Source organism: Podarcis melisellensis (assembly GCF_964234715.1).
Source record: "Podarcis melisellensis genome assembly, chromosome: 6".
Taxonomy (NCBI): Eukaryota; Metazoa; Chordata; class Lepidosauria; order Squamata; family Lacertidae; genus Podarcis; species Podarcis melisellensis.
The window spans coordinates 19,222,909-19,245,344 of record NC_138538.1 but is presented as its reverse complement, the minus strand read 5'-3'; the positions used below and the strand labels follow the sequence as shown (position 1 = coordinate 19,245,344).

At 44.5% G+C, this 22,436-nt stretch overlaps 1 protein-coding gene across 2 annotated transcripts in view; it reads right to left on the bottom strand.

The window, feature by feature from the left end:
- The window catches only part of LOC309372976 (opsin-5-like), a 67,923-nt gene that overhangs the window by 22,830 nt on the left and 22,657 nt on the right, over window positions 1-22,436 (bottom strand). The window contains exons 1-2 of one of the 2 annotated variants that reach the window (XM_081917099.1): window positions 22,197-22,414; window positions 6,180-6,267 (exon numbers count right to left, since the gene is read on the bottom strand). In XM_081917099.1, coding sequence (XP_081773225.1) covers window positions 6,180-6,267 — 88 coding nt within the window. In that variant the 5' untranslated portion in view covers window positions 22,197-22,414. Of the gene's footprint in view, window positions 1-6,179; window positions 6,268-22,196; window positions 22,415-22,436 lie in introns of those variants that run through there. The other variant, XM_081917100.1, reaches the window with a different exon arrangement.

Below are 22,436 nucleotides of genomic sequence, written 5' to 3'. Positions count from 1 at the left end.
TAAATGCATCTTTGGTTGGATCCAGCAGCACATTTTTCACATTGTCTCCCCATTAATGTCAGTGATGCATAGGGGTATTTTGAGCCGGAATAATGCCCCATGTGGTTTAATGGAGGAACCCGACCTTCATGCTGGCAAAGCAGGACATGCCGTTTTCAGCTGAGTTTCATCCTACAAGATGAGAGCGGCGATGTCCAATTCCTTCTCCTCCCCCCTCCTCGTCCACCTTCCCCTCCCCACTGCAGACCTTCCTGGCAATCTTCCTCACATATAGATCTGCTTTCTACAATAATATATTGTGTGCGCAAAATAAACAGGAGAAGGAACATTGTGGAGATTATGCAAAATCCAACGGGGGCTTCAGGGACAAGCTGTTCTTTTGTTTGAACATAGTTGAGACAACAGTGGTAATTAAAATTTAATGCCCTGGATTTTCCTTTTCTATTAAGTCATGCTAATTTCATTTAAAAAGAGTTTTCCTGTGTAACCACCAAAGAGATCCTGATTACTCCAAGGGCAGGCTATGGGTGATTGGAATGACTTCTTGATAGATTAGCTTGCAAATTAAATATTATGATAACAGTAACATGCTGGAGGTGTAGAATGGCCTCGATAGCCAGTTTTCCTGTGCCAAGTCCTCTGTGGCCCTAGATCAGTGGTAGCCAACATGGCGCCCTCCAGATAGTTTGGGGCTTCCACCAGCCATTAACTGTCAATGGTCAAGGATGATGAGAAATTGGAACAGTGGTATTATATTGACAAAAACATTGTGGCTTGCCAAATTATTGGAGTATTACAATATATCCAAAACTATGGGAGAAATTGGAATGATCTCAAAAAAGAAGATAGACAAGGACTGGAAGGTGTTTAAAGGATACTTACAAAATTATATTGAAAAATCAGAACTCCTATTAGAATAAACAAGCTCCGTTATAAGTACTGAAATACTAAACAAGATGGATAACAATGTGTAACAGAAAAAGAGGCAGAAAATTGATTTAAAAGTATGTGAAAGAAAGTAATAGAAATGGAAAGAAATTGCAAATGAGTAGATTGGAAGTTTGTCACAATGGTGGGGTGAGGGATGAGGTGGAGGGAAAATGAAGTATTTGTGGGATTGAGTGTGGGTATGTATGAATATTTTTAAGGATTGTATGAAAGGTATGTTTGTATTCTTGTAACATGTATGTATTAATGTTGAATTATTTTAATAATAAAAATTTAATATTTAAAATAATAAAAAAGGATGATGAGATTTGGAGTCCAGCAGCAACTGGAAGGAGCCACATTGGCGACACCTGCCCCAGCTTGTTCCTAAGCGACATGCATTTGAGTGTGGAGTGTGAATCACATGAAAGAATAGGAAACATATGTCCTTGTTTCCACTCTTCTCCATGATTTCTAATGCAAAGCTTTTTTCCTTTTCTCCCTTACATGGCGCTTTATTAACCATATCCATTACGCATATTATTTTACAGGCCGTTTTATTAGCAGTGCAGAAAGATTGCCGAGTCAGGTTTTCCTCTGCCCCGTGACCTGACGAATCATCCCGGATGAGCTGACGAAACGGCATGGATAAAACGGTTGTGGTTGTAAAAAGCTGTACAGTCACTGGAGAACACGGGGGGTTAAAGGGAAGAAGAGTGTGTGTGCTCTTCTGTGTATGCTATAGGCAAAACATCTGGGAGTTTCTCTCCAGTGTTCTGATGAGAACTAGAGAAACACGGGATCCTTGAAAGTTGTTCAGTGTTCTCTACACCTCACTGCCAGCAGCAACCCAGGGTTTCAGAGACAGGCCCGGAGGGTGGCAACATGAGAACAGGGCCTTTTCTGCAGTGGCTCCCCATTTGTGGAATGCTCTCCCCAGGAAGGTTCACCTGGCGCCTAAATTATATATCTTTAGGCGCCAAGCAACAACATTCTTTAACTATTTATTTGTGCTTTTATCTCTTGTTTTTATCCTGTGACCCTGAGGTCTTTTTATCTTGCGACTCTGAGGTCTTTGGATGAAAGGCGGTATACAGATCTAATAAATAAATAACAGCAACAATTTTCCCAGCCTGAACTGGAGAGGCTGGGGATGGAACCTGGGACTTTCTGCATGCAAAACTGATAGCTCTACCACTGAGCTATGGAGTGGGCGTGTCTCTTGGCCTCCAGTGATGAGCCCTAATCAGATGTTCAAGAGGTCACATGGGGCTGCAGGGTTGTGTATCTAGCCCCACTCCCTGATAACACCTGATTCCTCACAGCTCCTCACCCCCGTCCCCCCGTCCTGAAGCATATGAGCTTCCACAGTAGGGACACATATTAAGGATGTCGGGAATTCAAGCCCATATCAGGAGAAACTGGCAACAATCCCAGGCACCCGGCTTGATTCCCTGTTGACCTCCCTGGCTGCATTCCCCAGCAAGCGCAGGCTAGGTCTCGATCGGCGATTCTTCTCAAACGTGAGAAGAACACCCCCCCTCTTTCCTGCCCTCTGGCAGGGGAAAGAGATAGACAGAAACGTATTTACATGCCTTTATTAACGTCTTTGCGGCGTTACAAAAAACATGACTGCTCTCTTCAAACTCCAGCAGTGTAGAGACAAAAACTTCCTGTACTTCCTGGACAGGAACAAACGGAAGAGCTCATATTACACTCTGAGCTAATTCCGGTGCTTCGCACTGTGAATTGACTGTCCCTCTGTTTCCCACGGGCAGTCCCAACATTCCCATCATGTTTACTTTTCAAGCTAGCGCTTTGCAGCAGCATTGCATCCATAGCGTAACAAAGAACATCTGCAAGGTCGCCTTACCTGCCATCTGCCCACTTTCCCTGGAGAAAGCCTGCCTTTTCTTAAGATTGACTTCAGAACAAACTTGTCACCAAGAAAGCATGGACTGACACTGCAAGGATGTTGCCAGACCAGCTCAAAACATCAGGATAATTGCTAAGGTTTGGCTTGATGGTCAAGGACAAAGCAATAATTTCGGGCAGTGGTAGTGGTGAGGTGGCCAGAGGGGGATTTCCAGCAAATGGCAATGGCTTCTAAAGAAACTTCCTGCATGTCTACCTTGCAGCCACAGACTTATTCCAACTTGGCATCAACAGCGTAATGCAAAACTGATGCTGAGTTATTCCTGGCAAATGAGTACTAGCTATTTAGAGCACTTCTGTGTGACACTTTTGGAAAGTGTTTTGAAAGTGCATTAGATGCAGTTCTGGGATCCTCTGACACAAAGGATCGGAGGTGCTGGTGGAGTGCTGATTTCCACCGGAGCCTACAAGCCCCTGGAGGTCCACAGCACAGAAGGCAATTGGTCCAGTGAGTCACGCCATGACCTCCAGTTGCAGCACTAATATGTGGACCACGACCATGGTTTTGACATACAAACCCACATTTTCAATTAGAAATGCATGGGATTAATGTGCAGAAAGTGGGATTAAGTAATGAGGCTTCTGGAGAACCCCTGCTTTCGTTTTTAAAAGAGGTAGTGGAATAGAATTCCTAGTAGTTACAGATGGGGCTCCAGAACTAACATAGCTCTCTACTCCTCCCAGAACAGATTATACATAATAGGACTTGCATTTTTTTAAAGGCATGCACATTAGACAAAATAAACAAAGTTATGCAGATTTATCCAATTTGCATACTTTATGCAAGTTGCAGAATTTAGCTTTGCTAGCTGCAGAATTTGGCGTTGGAATTTTCTTTTATTTGAAAGATGAGAAAGACACATAGCCTTGATCAGAGGGCATGGGAGCCAACTCCTTTGCTCCCCCCCCCGGTAAAATATTTGAGGGAGCTGCCCACCCCCCAGTTGATGGGCATTGCCATTCAAATGTTGTGCATGCACCATGTTACGTGATCAATTATGTGGGGCAAGGCTTACCTGCCCCCCCAATATTTTATTCAAGTTGGCACCCCTGTCAACTGAGTGTGTACGAGGAAATTTTCTTCCAGTATGTTCTATATGAAGGTATGTTAACATTCATGAACATTGGTACACTTAAGTGTTCTTGTGACTCATGCAGTGAAATGTTTTCCACACCCCATTTTGCAGTCTCCTGGTTTGGGAATAAAAAGTGAGAACGTGAGAGCATGGGACTGATTTGACTGCATCTCCGAGCTCTGAGCACTTGCCTGATAAGACACCCAGGTTGATCCCTTCATTTTCCAAGTTATTTTTGCCAAGGGACCATCAATCCCCTTTCACTCTGACAGCAGTGATCCCTTTTTCAGTGCATCATTAAGCATCTCCAGGAAGCAGACAGGTCTGACACTGATTAATTTCCCCTGCTGCCTTTGGAAGCCTGAAACAGACAAGTCCCCGGCAAGGCAGATGGCGGGGATCGTGTGTATCGAGTTTCTGTTCTCGTGCCGCGCTGTTAGCCCAGTGCTGAGAGTGCCTGAAGTAGAATTACCCCGCTTTTGGAACTGTGAGCAGGATCACAGTCTGTGAAAGCTGGGTGAGGGTGTTCACTTACATATCACACATGCTAAAAAGGAAACGCATCACCAGAAAGAGTGCAAAAGGGGGCACAGATTTGCATAAAATGTGAATGTTGCCATTGATATGCATGGATGCAAATTTAGAAATAATTACTATAATTTCAATAGAAATAGAATCCATTTCACCATGGAGGGGGGGACTGCAACCAGGTGTCCTGTGTGTCTGCTCAGTCTGATTTCCGGGTGCAAACAACTTCAAGACACTTTTCTCCCTTCTTGTGGTTATTTACCCTATACCGTACATGGTACCTGGCAAAGCATCCTTCTAACAGCCCCCTGTTGTTTCATCACCATCATCATGATTTATTATTTTATACCTCACCCTCATAGGCTGAGTTTCCCTAACCACTCTGGGTGGCTCCCAACAGAATATTAAAAACACAATAAAACATAAAACGTTAAACAGGACTGCCTTCAGATGTCTTCTAAATGTCAGATAGTTGTTTATTTCCTTGGCATCTGGTGGGAGGGCGTTCCACAGGGCGGGAGCCGCTACCGATAAGGCCCTCTGCCTGGTTCCCTGTATCCTCACTTCTCGCAGTGAGGGCACCGCCAGAAGGCCCTTGGAGCTGGACCTCGGTGTCCGGGCTGAACAATGGGAGTGGAGACGCTCCTTTGGGTATACTGGGCTGAAGCCGTTTAGGGATTTAAAGGTCAGCACCAACACTCTGAATTGTGCTTGGAAATGTACTTGGAGCCAATATAGGTTTTTCAGGACAAGTGTTATATGGTATTGGTGACGACTCCCAGTCTGGGAAAGGAGCCAGATGAGATGATTTAGTACAGTAGACAACACTACCTTGAAATCTAAGGAACACCCAATAGGGCTCCAGTCAAGGAGTAGGAGGTGGGGCTGCATCTCAAGCCCTGGGATAAGAGAGACAGTCAATGGCTACATAGACCCAATACATTTAAAGCACATTCCCCACCCTCCAAAGAATCCTAGGAATTGTAGGTTTTTTAAGGGTGCTGGGAATTGTAGCTCAGTGAAGGGTGAACTATGGTTCCCAGAATTTGTTGTGGGTGGTAGAGGAATGTGCTTTAAATGTATGGTTGTGTATGTAGTCTTAGTCTTTCATTCCTTCCGTTTGGGCCAAACTAGTTGCTCTGAAGGAAATCTGTGAACAGGATCTCTTGTATGTTTTTAAAAGTGTTAACAGCAGCAGCAGCAGCAGCAGTAGAATTCAGATCTGGAACAGCTGGACCTCTGTATTGTGAGGTGCAACTTATAGCACTCCTCTGGGTGGCCTCTGTGATCGAGCTGAGAAACAAGGACTCAGGCAGTCCCTTAAAGTATCCTGGCCCCAAGTTGTTCAGTGATTTGTACATTAAGACAAGGGCCTTGGTACAACAGTAGGGTTGATGGGGAGTCAGAGTCCAGCAGCAGGGACACAGCTTCCCCATCCTTGCTTTGTATGAAAAATAATACCTATATCCAGTGCCAGGATTTTAATTCCCAAGAGGTTTCCAGTTTTGGATTCCTGCCTCTGGTAGCATTTCCCTGACACATGAAGCTGTAGTGGAATCTCGTGACTAGAGCCAAACAGCAAAGCACTTTCAAGCAATAAAATAACGCTGGTTCAAGCAAACTCCAAGGTCCTCGCAACATCCCCGTGCTAGATCTGCTGGTAGCTTGCAGGTTTTCGCACAAAGCTACATCTCTCCCCATCCCTACTCTTACCAAAGAGAGTGTAGAGGGTTCCAAAAACCAGGTCTTCTCCTTCAGATAAGGTTGACAGGAATGCTGAGGAACTGGAGGCATTTTCCATCTGCAAAAACCAAAAGGGGAGGGGAGAAAGAAAATGTAAGTCAGGATGAATTTGGGTTAGCCGCTGAGCCATTGGTATGTGTCTCCTTCAGAGAACAGGACGGCTGTCGGGAAAGATGGCATGACTTTGGCCACGTGCCTTTTTCTGCGGGCTGCTGCCAAAGCAAAGTCAACTGCCGGAGCTCTGAACATGTTGCTATGAAAAAAGGAGCTGACAGTTCCTATTGCTGGTGCCGATGCAACTTGGACTGTGCGCTGGGTTGATAATAGGATCGGGCTGGTCCGCCAAGCTCCCGGTAATCCCACTTGATTACAGGCTGGCACATTTAATTACAGATCGTGCTGATTAGCTGCTGAGTAATACTTTCTTCTCCTTCTTAAGTTTTTTATTTAGGTACTTTACAGTAAGAAAAGGCCACTTAGCGGGTCCAGCTGTTACGCTTCCATCAATACTATTTGCCCAGGATGTTGTGAGATTCTGATCTCCCCGGCTTGCGGCTCCTCTGGGGACTGCCAGTTTGAGCCTTAATGCTAATTGCAACGGGCTTTGCCAGCTTAATCACAACAGGAGCAGCCAAAGATTACATTTTCCGCCAGGTTCCAGGCAGCCTCTGTGTCAGGTCCAGTTTAAATGACAAATTAAAGCAAGCTGGCAAATAAGGACAAGCAGCGTACTAGTCCACATTTTTATTGGCCTGTTTACCATTTTCACTTGCCTGTACATTGGTTATTTGCAATGCAACAGCAGCCTAAAAGGAGAATAAAAACAAAATGAAAATACTAGTTCTGTTTTAAATGTTCAACTGTTTCTTAGTTTTGTCAACTGGAGGCCATTTCCCCCCTGGCTACTCTGCCTTTTGACACCTGCAATATGTATTTGTAAGACCTAACTTATGTGGTTGCAAGCTGTTTTAAATTGTTTTTGACATTGTGTTTTAATTGTTGTAACTCACCCTGGGGCCAGTACATGTTTTTCAGGGGGTACTCAAGGGTACGCAGTAGAGTGGTACCTTGGTTTTTGAACTTAATCCATTTCGAGAGTCCATTCGACTCCCAGAAATGTTCGAAAACCAAGGAGCAGCTTCTGATTGGCTGCAGGAGTTTTCTGCACTCAAGCGGAAGCCATGTCGGACTTTTAGCTTCCAAAAAATGTTTGCAAACCAGAACCCTTACTTCCGAGTTTGAAGTGTTCAGGAGCCGATTTGTTCAGCAACTAAGCTGGTTGGGAAACAAGGCTTGACTGTATACCAGCACATCTTTTGTTGTTGTTAAAAAGTGTTGGGCTTACTGTAACAACTTCATGATGAGTACTGGACCTATTTTCCTAAAAAAAAAAGCACTGTCTGGAACCTTAGAGTGGAGGGTGAGTAAATAGTAATAAGGAGGTGGAGAAGGAAGAGCAGGGACTGATTACATATACAGTGGTACCTCAGGTTACATACGCTTCAGGTTACATATGCTTCAGGTTACAGACTCCGCTAACCCAGAAATAGTGCTTCAGGTTAAGAACTTTGCTTTAGGATGAGAACAGAAATTGTGCTCCGGCGGCGCAGCGGCAGCAGGAGGCCCCATTAGCTAAAGTGGTGCTTCTGGTTAAGAACAGTTTCAGGTTAAGTATGGACCCCCGGAATGAATTAAGTACTTAACCTGAGGTACCACTGTATCAAAGAACATTTACAGTTTGGAACCTGGGCATGCAAAGTGGGGGTGGAGAATCTGTGGTCCTCCAGATGTTGTCTGACTGCAATTCCAATACCAGAGGTCCCCAAACTAAGGTCTGCAGGGCAGATAATAATAATAATAATAATAATAATAATAATAATAATAATAATTTATTATTTATACCCCACCCATCTGGCTGAGTTTCCCCGGCTTTCAATCGAGTGTTAAAAACAATACAGCATAAGGATAAGGCCCGAGGGACTCATTTATCCGGCCCACGGCAACCCCCGCCTCCCGCTGCTGCTGCCCGCTCTTACCGGTGCTGGGCTGCGTGGCTGCCCACTTCTGGGTCGGAGGAGCACCAGAAATAGCTTGTGCACATCCAGGTCAGAGGAGGCCCATGCACATGTGCACAAGCTATTTCTGGTGCTCCTCCGACCCGGAAGTGCGCCAGAAATAGTGCATGCGCATGCGTATGGGCACACGCTCCCCTGCCCTCCGGCCGGCCATGCGATTGGCGCTGGAGACACCAGCCCGAGGCGTGGTAAGTTTGCTGACCCCTGTCCTATACCTTTGGCTATGCTGGCTGGGGCTGATGGGAGTTGGAGCCCAACGATATCTGCAGGCCACAGATTTCCCATCCCTGATCCAAAGGAGCACCTACTGCCCCATGAACCTGTCCAGATATTAAGGACATCTTCTGAGGTCCTTCTTCAAGTGTCTTCTGAGGTTCAGTGAGTGGCAGCAAGGGAATAGGCCTTTCAGTGGTGGATAGATCCCGTATGTATCTGCTTGGCTACTGAGATCAGCTGGGGAGGCATGACGAGTGGCCTCGTTTTTTGAGGCAAGGTACCAACTACCACCAGCTACCAGTGGACAAAGAGCAGCTGTAGACCCAGGGAAAGAGTGTGGGGCTGCTGCTTTTCTGCCCTATCTGCAAGTTTCCAGATCATTTGGTTGGCTACTATTGCAGATGGACTTTTAGTCTGATCTGGCAAAGATCTGCTTTTAAAACCCAGTTGAACACTCTGGCATTTGTTTCTGAGTTGACTTGCACAGAATTGAGCTGCCCAAATCTCCTAACTGAATGGGGGAGGGAAAGGAGGCCTTTGTGATATAACTTTGGCTTTGACAGAACAGAACAGTTTTTGGCAGTTAAGGTTTCACATCTGTGACGCAGAAGTGTTGCACAACGTCCAGCGGAGGAAAGGTTTACTGTAAAATGTAATCCAAGGCTCAAGAGAACGGAGATGTGAGGGCTCTCGCTCTCTTTTTGCTTCCTCCAACCTGGAGCAAACAGCTTATCAAAGGGCTTTCTGTTGGTTTACTTTCATTAAACTGAAAGATGTGAACTAATCTTAGTTGGCTTCCTTAGAACCGAGACGAAAGGAGCTTTACTCAGAAAAAAACAACTTAACAAGGTAATCGTTACAAAACATTACAAAACCATCAACAACATTACAAAACCATCAACAAATAATAGCAATTATGGAAGCTATCCTTAATCGGAAGGATATAACCTAGTGCTGGTCAGCACTCTACATGCAGCGAGTTCGGATAGGGATAATTTTATAATTTCCCTTTTAGTATAATACTTTTCTATTCTCCCTGCCTCTAGGGATGGATGAACCTGGAAAGTTCAGTTGCTCACTTTCCCAGTCTTAAGTTAAGTTCTGCACATTTCCACATCAGTTTGGAATTATGTTTTTGGTTTTTTTTTAAAAAAATCCCCAAATTTACACAGTTCTGTACTGTTGCATGCTGCCCCAATCTCTGACCGGCGCAAGATTTCAGGGACTCCAGGCTCTTAGCCAGGGTTTGTGTTTCCTTTAGGAAATGAGGCACAGGGGAGACCATGGTAATAGAGAAATTGTGTGAATGTTGTGTACAGGGCTTTTTATTCAGTCAGAACTCACCAGAACTCAGTTCCGGCACCTCTCATGTGGGTGCCATTGCCACTATAAGAGAACAAGGGAGGAGTTTATGAAGAAGAAGAAGAAGAAGAAGAAGAAGTAGTAGTAGTAGTAGTAGAAGTTTGGATTTGATATCCCGCTTTATCACTACCCGAAGGACTCTCAAAGCAGCTAACATTCTCCTTTCCCTTCCTCCCCCACAACAAACACTCTGTGAGGTGAGTGGGGCTGAGAGACTTCAGAGAAGTGTGACTAGCTCTAGGTCACCCAGCAGCTGCATGTGGGGGAGTGGGGAATCGAACCTGGTTCACCAGATTACGAGTCTACCGCTCTTAACCACTACACCACATTCAGTGGCGTAGCGTGGGGGGTGCAGGGGGCCCCGGCCGCACTGGGCACAACATCTGGGGGTTAGGGTTAGGGGGCGCAAATCCACGGGTTAGGGGGCACAAATCCACGGGTTTGGGGGTTTACTTGCCTTGCTCCGGGTGCTGACAACCCACGCTACGCCACTGACCACATTGGCTTATGGTGAGTTCTGGCACCTCTTTTCGTAGAAAAAAAAGTGTCTTCTTTTGCACTTAGTTATAGAAGAACACTGGAATTGGAAGGGTTGTGCCAAAGTCTTCAGAGAGAAAAAATGTGTATATTGAGGAAGGATTGGAACGAACCCTTATCCCTGACATCTAAGTGTAGATGATGCATGTAATGCTGTTGTTGCTGATGATGAGGATAAAACAAATAAACAGGAAACTACCAAGCAGAAAACGTATGTCCTGTTATCGCCAATGGCCGAAACAAATCAATGGAGCAGAATCGAACAGCAGATGTTCCTCTAATTGAGAACACTTAAAGTTATTATTCCAGTGCAAAACAAAAGAGACCCATCTCTGCAACAGTTCATTCCAATTTCCATTTCAATCCCAAACTCCAAAATCAGAAAAGCATGTAGGAAGATAGTCTGCAAGCAACATCCGTGCAAGGATTTACACTTGTGCAATGGGACTTTCCCTCTTCTCCTCCCCTCGCACGCCTCCCCTACCATCACCAAATCTGCTCTGGAAGGCTGGGGGAGAGGAGAGGAGGAGGAGGAGGAATGGATGTGTTAGTTGCATCCTACCTTGAGTCTTCTATATGTGAGTCTTCTATATGTGAGCTCTTAAGGAAGGCGTCTAATTTTCTATATGCAGGACTGAAAGGTTGTGTGCATGGAGAAGCACTGAATTATAATGTTATTGTGTTGTATTTTGCTGCTTTATGCTGCTTTTAAGGGATGTCACCAGCTGCCTTGCGTTCCTTTGTTGCAGAAAGGTGGGGTAAGTTTATTTCAATAAAAGAGAGGAAGAAAACCTACCTGTGCTTGAAGGCCCTGACACAGTTACAGTGAGAATTCCCATTACTGTACAATGGAGCAAGTTAATTGTGACTGTGGCATTTCTCTCAAGGGCCCTGTGGCTGCTGTGCAGAATATAAGCTGCCTTTGTTTCAACATGACCTTAATTCATTTGCCTTCAACCTGCCCCTATATTCTGCCCAATGCCTTAATGACTCACCAGGCACTTGTGGACTACAACTCCCATCAGCCCCAGGCAGCATGGCCAATAGTGAGAGATGCTGGGAGTTGGAGTCTGATGCCAAATGAGGCCACTCCGTATGTAAGGACATTGAAGGTGCTTCATTTGGTATCAGAGAGCATTAGTCCACATAGCCTAGCACAACCCACTCTGTTGCTTTGATTTAGTGACGTATTTCTATATTCCATGAATAACAACAACAAGGTGGTGTAGGGAAAACAAACAAAAGTTAAATAAAATGACAACTCAGAATGAAACAGCAGCCTTTTGGTAAAAACAACTTGAAAAGGAATAAACTGGCATTAGTGGATACCAAAAATAAACATTATTTTCCATCTTACTGTAGGTTGCGTTTCAAAAAATAAAAAACTACAGTTTATTATGTTTATGGTTTGAAACAGATCTATATGGGGGCACCAAATTATTTTAAGTGCTTAGGGCTGTGAAGATCTTAATCCAGCCCTGGAAGGATCCCTGACTGTAACCAAAAGTATTCTCCATGTATTGCAGACTGCAATTCTCATCAGTGCAGCCAATGGACAGGGATGAGGAGAATTTTAGCCCAGAATAATTTGAGATTATAATCGGGTTAGGGAAGGCTGCCCTAGAGAGGTGCTGCCCACCAGTGTAGGCAAGGACCAATGGTCTGACTCTGGGTAAGGCAGTTTCATTCATTCATTCATTCATTCATTCATTCACACTGCATTTCAGTCATTCGCCCTTTCTCCTTCTGCCTCCCTTTTGTCTTCAAGCCTTGCACTTCTGTTTTTGACTGCAAAGCAATTTCTCATTATGGAGTCTGGCAGAGAGGATGGCAAGGAACTCACTCGCTAATGTGTGCGCATAAAAAACAATAAAGTGGAAGTTGGAAAAGTTATGTTCACTTTCTCAGAGTGTGCCTGACAAAAATCATCATGCTTTATTGCCCTAATTAGTTTTCCTGGTATTTCATGCAAAGGTTCCAGGGTGTTTAGAAAGTTAATAGGGGGTAATAGAGTGGAACGTGCTGAGTGTTTTTTCCCCCTTCTTCAAAGTACTGCTTCCCTCTGCTGATAACAAGTAAGTGGGGGGAAATATTTTGCTTGCAGAAGTTCACAGAGTGGGGAGGGTGGGTGGGTGACTTCACAGTACATCTTAACGGTTGTTTGCTAGCTTGCAACTGCTATACTTAATGCCCACTTTGCTCCTGTGTGTTTCCTGAACACCTGCGCAGGAGGTGAGTCTCTGGTTTAAAAAGAGTCACCTGTGATTGCTGTATAATAACAACAGCCGGCACATAGGTCAGAGCTGAAAATGTCTCCATAGTACAGGAGCTCTTTGCAAGCACCTCTGTTTGTTAGCGTTGCCCTTGGCGTGGCCATCATTAACCTTGCAGAGTACCCAATTTCACTATGGAGAAGGGGAACTTGCATCAGGTAAAGAACAGCAATGATTCCAGTGATCCAGTGGGGTCATGCCAGGTGGGCCCTTGAAGTCCATTCCAATTCTACAAGTGTCTGGTTCTACATGAATCCATCATATGTGGAAGAAGCACAGGCTCAAAGTCCCTGTTCACCATCGCCCATGAGTCAACTATTCAGATATCACATTGGCCTGCAATCGTAGGCTGGAATGATCCCAGTCTTGCAAAGCAGCACAGGGCCCTGGGGTGCTTTGGGAGACTAGGATCAGATCCCGGCCTCGCAAAGTGGCTCAGGGAGGGTGGCATGAGAAGGATGCCATGTACCCTTCGATCCCAGCCCTCAAAACTGAGGCATCTGTTCCCTGTTTGTGGATAAGAGTAATAAAGCTGTCTGTTAAGTTGTGGGTGAACAGCAATTCTTCAAACAGCTCTTGTTTATTCACAGGCCAGAACAGAACTGAACTGAAGGGTTCTGCCAGCCTGCTTATATAGAGCTCCACTAGAACGCAACAGTAACCATTTTCTGTAACTATCCAATCACTGAACGTCACTTTCAATCCCTTATTTGCATATGTGGACCTGAACTATCTACAGTATCCCCCTGCTGGCCCAGGGTGAGAACTTCAGTACATAACACTGTCCTTCCAGGTTTTCGGTAGCTTTCCATTTGTCAGAATATTATTCATTAGGTCTTTCATGGGAATAAATAGTGATTGTTTTAACTTTTTATAGTAATTAGCTGGGAGACCATCTGGGTCCGGTGACTTTCCTAGTTTTGATCTTTGTATAGCTTGTTGCACCTCCGTAGCTGTTATTGGCGAGTTCAAAATTTCAATTTTTTCCTTAGGTATTATTGGTAGTTTCCCCCCCCCCCAAATAATCAATTATTTTTTCTAGATTCTCTGGACCTTCTTTATATAGATTTCCGAAAAAACTAGTAAAGTTTTTACTAATTTCCTTCGGTTCTTGAATCCATTTGTCTTCAATTTTAATTTTATTGATAATTCTATCTTCCTTTTTCTTCTTTAGTTGCCCGACAAGGCATCCTTCTCACGCCACCCTCCCTGAGCTGCTTTGTGAGGCTGGAGTCTGATCCCAGCCTCACAAAGCACCGCAAGACAAGTTTGCAACCCCCCAACAATGCGCCCAGGACAATCGCCTCAGCAGCAGCCCACCACACTATGCGCTGCGACTGAGCTATTAAGGCATTCAGTTTCTGAAACCAAAGAGCAGAAAGCTAAGATTTCTGAAAAACCTGAGCAGGGCAGCTGAAATTTTATGCCCCAAAACCACGTTATGAAGGAGATCTGTTACTGATTTCCTCCCTTTTTTTAAAAAAAGCCTTAAATGCAGCCACTGCAGGGCTGCCAATTTGTTTACAGCAGAGACATAGGGGGGAAATGGGTGTCCAACTTTCCCCCATGCCTTTTCGCATTCAAAGCTGATCTCTCCTCAAGCGCTGATATTTGCCCTGCAGAGATTAAGTTAGTCATGCTCATAAATTTTCATGGGCCTGCTTTGAATAGGACTACTTTTGGATGCAACCCTTTGACTGTAAAAGTGGCCCATAAGAGAAAGGGTTGAACCACACACACACACACACACACACACACACACACACGGCTACTCCAATTAATTCAGCAATCCCCCCGAGGCTGCATTTCTTTCTTTCTTTTTTAAAGTCAAGAAAAAATATCAATCATGGATCTCCCCTGTCTCGGCCTTAAGCTGAAAGTGTGGTAATGTCTCAGAATTCATTCTGACATCACTGAAGTTAAGAGAGATTTAGCTTTGATAGAATGATAGGCGAACATTCATTCTTCATTTCTTTGCAGAAAAACGGAAAACCTGTCCCTAATTTTAGGCAAAAAAGTCACCGGGGGGAATCTTCAGACCAGGGAACTGAATGTCAGGTTGGGATTAAACCTGACAAATTCCTGATTCCCAGGGCTGCATTTAGCTCTCTAGGCCATGCTACTAATTATACACTTTGATGGAACTTGTAATAGATGCTAGACTACCTAGAGAATTTCCTGAAGTGTTTCTTTTCATGAAGTGCTGATGACATTGGCTCTCACAAATGGAGCAACCACAAATTGTTATCTTGATTTTCTCTCTTCTTTTTTACAGCCATGCTCAAATCCAACACTCTAGTCAGACAGATGGAGCTAATTACTTCAAGTGGCAAGTAAATTGGCTTAGAGAGTAAGTGTATTTTAACGTGCTAATTGGTGCTAAACTGCCAATACACCCTGCCAATAGATTTTAAGTTCCCTGTGAAACTGGACCCCATACACTCTTGAACTGATTAGCCTGACCAGCTACTTGGCTGTTCAATGACACGTTGGCCTGACTTTTGCCTCTGAAGCAAGGAGTATTTATAGTTTTGTTGCCTTAGCTGTCCTTCAAGCCATCTTGAGAGCCAACTGGAGCCTGTTAGGAGACTCTGAGTCTGGGGATAGAAAAGGAGTCTATAATCTAAAGAATGCTAAGATATTTTTTTTTGTAGATTTTGAACTAGGAAATTTGCAAAGATGATGCCAATTTTGAACTCAAATCAGGTTTGCAAATTTAGGGCAAAATCCAACCTTAAATCAATGTTCATGATTTCCTCTTGATTAACAGGAGAGAGTCTATGATATATGCAAAAACTTGAAGATCAATAATACCAAACTAGAAATGAAATTCCTACCATGTTGGATAAATCAGGATATCTCTTTATTTATTTGAACCATTTATATGGCTATTATGTTGACCCAATTAGGGTCTCCAAACCAACTTCTACTATATTTTGGGAAGTTGTTTTATCTGTTCTTTATGCATTCGGACACTCCTAAGATAACATAATAAATTTTTGCGGGATGGTTGGTTCCTGAGACCAAGAAGCAGGTTTCTGTGTTTGTTTGGATACAGCTGGCTGTCATTTTGAATCAAGATGTCAGACTGTACCTTTAAAAACTGCACTGATTTTAAAACTCTGCAGATTTTTTGGGTTTCTTAGACTTCCCAAGCAATGCTGAATATGAGGCTACATAATGTAAAACAATAAGAAACGCCTGAATCAAGGAAGATTTAAAACAGTGACTGGCAAGGTAGAATTATATAACTTTACCATCAACAGGTACCACGAGCATAAAATGGTTATAAGCCACTCAAGACTCTGGTAAGCACTGAGGTTTTGAGTTGGCACCAACACCCGCCCCCAACAGTCAGCTTCAAGTTTTTGGGGACCCAACACTCTCGATGCCCCCTGTTCTCTCCATTAGTAAGTCTGTGGGAGTCATAAAGCCATGGCAGAGGCTTGTATTGCCGTGTGGTACCTCCTGACCTCGGTGACCAGCATGTCTGTGCCTGGCAGTGTATTGAATGTATTGACCTTATATGGAGTTGTGTTTCCTTTGGGCAGTGATTACCTTATATGGTGATGGGTGTAGTAAAAGCCATGACCGCATGATGTAACGTGAGACATTGGCAGACGGCCATGCAGGCTGAGAGAGACAAAGGATAATAAAAATTACCGGACAAGAGGGAAGTCGAAGGAACTGCCCCTCCATCCTGAGATTACTGCTGCCTCTCTGTGTCCTTTTTCTATGCTAAACACCATTTAATGACGGCTGATCTCCGTCATAAGTCTACTTACAGTACATGTGAAAAGGATCCAGGGGTCTTAGTAGACCACAAGCTTAACATGAATCAGCAGTGTGATGCAGCTGTTGGGAAATTATGCTCTTTAATTTATTCTGATAATGATTTTAATGGATTTTAATCATTTTGTTAACACTTCTAGCTGAGCTAAGTTTGATGTGCAGGAAAATATGGATTTTGTTTATGATGGATTTTTATGTATGCTGTCCACTCACACTTTATTTTGTAAATTATCTCTTTGTGGTATGACTAGAGGATGTGAGCTTTGCAGTGATCTTTGGCTCTGTGCAATAAAAGCTTGTGACAGCGTACGAGAGATGGGTTGAACTGTCCGTATAAATGCTAGATGTGTAGAGCTGCAGCGGTGCACCAACTGTTCCCATGTTATCCCAGTGGCATCCTGATATAGTACTTGCCAGGTGATGATGATGAACATGATGGTGATCATAGAATTATAGAGTTGGAAGGAACGCCAAGGGTCATCTCGTCCAACCCCCTGGAATGCAAGAATCCTTTGCCTGACTGAGCTATATATGATGATGATGATTTTATTTCATTAAATTTATATCCCACCCTTCCTCCCAAAGGAGCCCAGGGTGGCAAGCAGCAAGTGATAAAACAATTTTAAAAAATTTAAACAGTTAAATCTGTATTCCCCAATACAGATGGGATGGGAAAGGTATCAACTTAGAAGACGTGTTGGAAGAGGAAGGTCATCTGCAGGCACCAAGAAGACAACAGAGATGGCAGCTGCCTAATGTTCAAACAGACGGCATTCTAACAGGCAGGTGTCTCAACACTAAAGGCCCCATTGCTACAATGTCAAGAATGGGTATATAAGGGGTGAGATGATCTTTCAGGTATCCTGGCTCCAAGCCATGCAGGGCTTTATGCACCAAAACCAGCACCTTAAACCGAAAACTGGCAGCCAGTGCAATTCTTTCAACAGTGGGAAAATGTGTTGGCAGTATCTTGCCCCAGTGTGTCCTTGAGCTGTTGCATTTTGCACCAACTCCCAGACCAACCTCAAGGCCAGCCCCACAAAGAGCTCATTTCACTAGTCCAGCCTGGAGGTCACCAGCACATCGGTGACAGTGGTCAGGCTATCCCAGTCTAGAAATGGTCACAGCTGTCTTGCCAGCTGAAGCTGGTAGAAGACACTCCTAGCCAGTGGGGTCACTTGAACCTCTAGTGGCAAAGATGGATCCTAGAGCACCCCCTCCCCAACTACAAAACTGCTCTTTCAAGGGGAGCATGACCCCATCCAAAGCAGGGAACTTGAAATATAGTTGGAGTCGAGTGTGGATTTCATGCTCTTTATTCAGCTCATAGTAGTGAGGAGGTATGAAAGTTCCTCCAGAATGTCTGCTTTATATACATTATTTACACAATGGGCCCCATGTGATTGGCTAATTCTGGGATTCACCTGTAGGCCAATCAGGATGCAGATTCACTTCCACTTGGAGCTGGATTGGGTGGCTCCTGTGGACCAATCGGACTGCTGCATTCTGAATCCTATTGTTCTAGGACCAATCAGATTGCTGCCTTTTGGATCCTATTCAACTCAGTACATAACAGAACTGAACAATTATCTAGACTTGGAAATTACCCACCCGCAGAGTGGGTTTGCGAGGTTCGGGAGCCAAGCCATTTGGGAACCAAGGTACCACTGTAGATGCTAAATAGCACTGGGGACAAGCTGATGCTTTCTGGCACCCCCATAGCACAATGACCAGGGGGCCAAAAGACAATCACCCCATCTCTGAAACTGACCTTGGAAATGGGATTTGAACCACTGCAAAACAGGCCCTCCAAGACACATCCCACTAAATCGGCTCAGAAGGATCCCAGGGTATCAAAAGATCAAGAGGGTTGCATTGTCGTCGTCCCCTCCTTCTCTGAAGAAGGAGGGACAGTAGAGGGGACCAAGGCTGACTCAGAACTGTAACTTGACCTGAACCCAAAATGAAAAGGTTTGAGATGATGATGGAACACAGGAAACTGTTTCCTGCTGACTGAGAGTGTTGATCTACCTAGTTCAGCCTTCTCTGCACTGAAAGGCAGCAGCTCCCCAAAACTTCGGACCAGAGTCCTTCCCAGCCCTATGTGGAGACGCCAAGGACTGAACCTGGAATCTTTGGTATTCAACGTATGTGCACAACCAATGACATATGGCCCTTTGCTGAACATTCACTGCCAGTTTTTAGATTTGGGGCATTGTGCTAGTGGAGCTGGAAGTGAAAAGTGGACAGGCAGGATTGTCTCCACTGTATTTTCAGGTAACATGTTCACGAAAGAGCAAAGTAACCCAGCAAATCTTTATTAGCGATTTATTTTTTTTTAAAGAAAGGGATCTCATGACACTGATTTGTTTTCTTGCTACATCATGACCTCTTGCTGCTCCAACCTTAAGCTGCATTGATTTTTCCAGAGGGCTTGCTGTCATTCAGTTTGGAAAATAGCATGGCCCCTTATGAGAAGCAAGGGAGGAGCTGCCTCTTTCGATTAACACACATTGTACAAAACAAATAAAAGCAAATAGAACATTGCCACGCAGATCCTGCCTTCAAAGATAGATCAGCGGGACTCGCCATGTGCCCTTCAGATGAAGTTCCAACTGCCAACGACCCTGACCATTGCCCATGCTGGCTGGGACTGTAAGGGAGTTGGAGTCAACGTCTGAAAGGTACAATGGCTTGCAGACATCATCCATTCATCCAAGTCAGATTGGGAGCTACATTTCCCTGCAGAATGGAAACAGCCTAATACTTTGCTGGATCATATATTTTAAGCTAATCAACAAGGTCTCTACCCGCAACTTGCCTCCATGTGCCTACCTTGTCCAACTACCTCTTGAGGGAGTCTGTTCTGCTGTCAAAAAAGCTCTTACTGTCAGAAAGTTTTCTCCCAAATGTTTAGTTGGAATCTCCTTTCTTGTAACATGAAGCCATTGGTTCAGGTCCTACCCTCCAGAGCAGGAGAAAACAAGCTTGTTCCATCTTCCATGTGACAGCCCTTCAGATATTTGAAGATGGCTATCATATCTCCCCATAGTCTTCTCTTTTTCAAGCTAAACATACCCAAGTATCTCAACTGTTCCTTGTAGGCTTGGTTTCCAGACCCTTGATAATCTTGGCTGCCCTCCTCTGCACACATTCCAGCTTGTCAATATCTTTCTTAACTTATAGCACCCAGAACTGGACACAGCATTCCAGGTGTGGTCTGACCAAAGCAGAATAGAATAGGACTATGACTTCCCTTGATATGTACACTATGCTTCTGTTGATGCAGCCTAGAATAGCATTTGTTGTTGTTGTTTTACTGCTGCATCACACTGTTGACCCATGTTCAGCTGGTGGTCCACCAAGACACCTAGATCCTTTTCCCACATACTACTGGCAAGCCAGGTGCCCCCCATCTTATATTTGTGTAGCTGGTTCTTCCTTCCCAAGAGAAGAACCTTGCAAATTTGCCCCTGTTGAAATTCATTTTGTTAGTTTTGGCCCAGTTCTCCAATCTGTGCTGGTCATCTTGAATCCTGATTCAAGGCTACCCCTCCCAGTTTAGTGCCAACTGCAAATTTTATGAGCCTAATCTCTCAGCCTAATCTACCTCACAGGGTTGTTTTGAGGAATAAAATGGGAAAGGGGATATCTGTTTGTGTCACTTTGAGCTCCTGGGTGGAGAGGTGGGATATAAATGAAACAAACAAACAAACAAATGCTAGTGTAGTGACTCTGGGTGCATAAAGTGTCCTGTTGTGCAGGTCAGTAGACAGGGAGACAGAAAGGGAGACAGACAGACAAGCATATGCACCACAAAGAGACACACATCTATCTTTTATGACAATACTATTACAGGACATCAATGTCATGATACTATGGGTGACGTTATGTCATCCAGAACATCTGGGGTTTCATTCGCCATCTTCCAAAGTGTTATATGCAATCATCTGCCAGCAATACCTTTCTGTATAGGAGAAATGGGACAGTCTCTATGCAAAAGAATTCACACAAGACTCTCTTGTTGTTTTACTTGTGAGTAAATCCAGTTGAATGAAGCAGGACTTACAAACACACACACAACTATGCATTACTCACATGTGCGTAAGATGCATAATATGACTCATGGCTTAGTAAGAATTGATATGCAGTGTCGGGGACCAGAAGAAATCTACTTTCCAGAGAAATTTCGATTCAGATCTCTGCCTAACCACCAAGTGCTCTCAGCAACGGTGGGCACCTCATAATTTCTCAGCCCAGCTGACTTCATAGGCTTGCTGCAAGGATAAAGTGGGATAAGCTATGTCTGTTTCCTTGAAATCTTTGCAGGTCAGGAAGGGTACAAACACGACAAATAATGAAACACAAACAGCTGCAGTTCAGCATTCAAATCAACAGTTTGGCATGTACATGTTCGGCATGCAACCACTTCCAGATACCTTCGCCTGCATCTGTCATTTTGGTGGCCAAGACTTGTAATTATCCTCAGCACTAATAAACTGGCATTATAAATGTGCAAAGAACAGAAAACCACAGGTCTCTCTCTGCATCCTACCCAGGAGGAACAATGGGATTAGCCACTACCCAAACAGCCATTTATTCCCCTCAACCCCCTCCCCCCGCCTGCTTTTTCATGTAATAGGTACTTTACAGTTAATATACATGTAGCTAATATCCTCTTTTACTGCCCTGTTTTATGGCTGCTGTTTTGTTTGTTCAGCTGCAGTTATTTTGGCATTAGATTACTTGCTAGTGATAATCCATCCCATTGCATTATGCTTGAATATATCCGTTTTGGGACTGGTTGGTTTAACTGTATTGATTTCGAGAATGTTATTAATTTGCAAGGCTTCTCTGAAACTCATCCCTCTGATCTCTGCCCCCTGACCCCCACCACTTTGTCTTAATTGCCTGGAATGCAGTGGAAGATATTCATGCCACAAAGGGGGTATTTCCTTCCTCTCAAATCTTTTCCTAAATGTGTTGGATTTTATGTGCGTGCCTGCATCCATACTTTCATTATTTAGAAGCCAGTGTACCCTCTGTGGGACGCGGGTGGCGCTGTGGGTAAAACCTCAGCGCCTAGGACTTGCCGATTGCATGGTCAGCGGTTCGAATCCCCGCAGCGGGGTGCGCTCCCGTCGTTCGGTCCCAGCGCCTGCCAACCTAGCAGTTCGAAAGCACCCCTGGGTGCAAGTAGATAAATAGGGACCGCTTACCAGCGGGAAGGCAAATGGCGTTCTGTGTGCTGTGCTGGCTCGCCAGATGCAGCTTGTCACGCTGGCCACATGACCCGGAAGTGTCTGCGGACAGCGCTGGCTCCCGGCCTATAGAGTGAGATGAGCGCACAACCCTAGAGTCTGTCAAGACTGGCCCGTACGGGCAGGGGTACCTTTACCTTTACCTTTATACCCTCTGCCCACTCAGTGCCATTTGGTAGTAATGGAGAAAAATTCCTGGCCTTCCTTCAGCAATTGTAAACACAGCATAATTAATTTTTATATAATAAGCTGACAGCCTTTGAAAGAGAGCAGAAGTTGAAAAAAAAAATCTCTTCGTGAGCTTTGCCCATGTGACAAACGTTGTTTGCACACAAAGAAAATGATCAAACCTCACGTCAGACACATGAATTTGCATATATTGGTTTCTAGCATTTGCTAAGTAATCAAGGAGAGCTGCGTGCTTTCACACCTACACCAGGCAAAAGTGCACTGCGGAATCCTCTGACTCACTCAGATTTCACCTCTGCAATCGAGCGCTTGTTTTCCATAAATGATGCCTGGGTCACGATCCATCAAAGTGTTAGGCAATGTTTGCTATTTCCCCTGCTGAGCTGCATTTCTCTTTGTCAGGGTCAGCTCGAAATTTGAGGGGGCCCTCAGCAAAGTGTCCACTGGGCCCCCCCCCCAGCTGCATACTTCCCTAGGGGCAGAAGTATGGGCAGCTATCAGCCACCATTTCCCACAATGCTT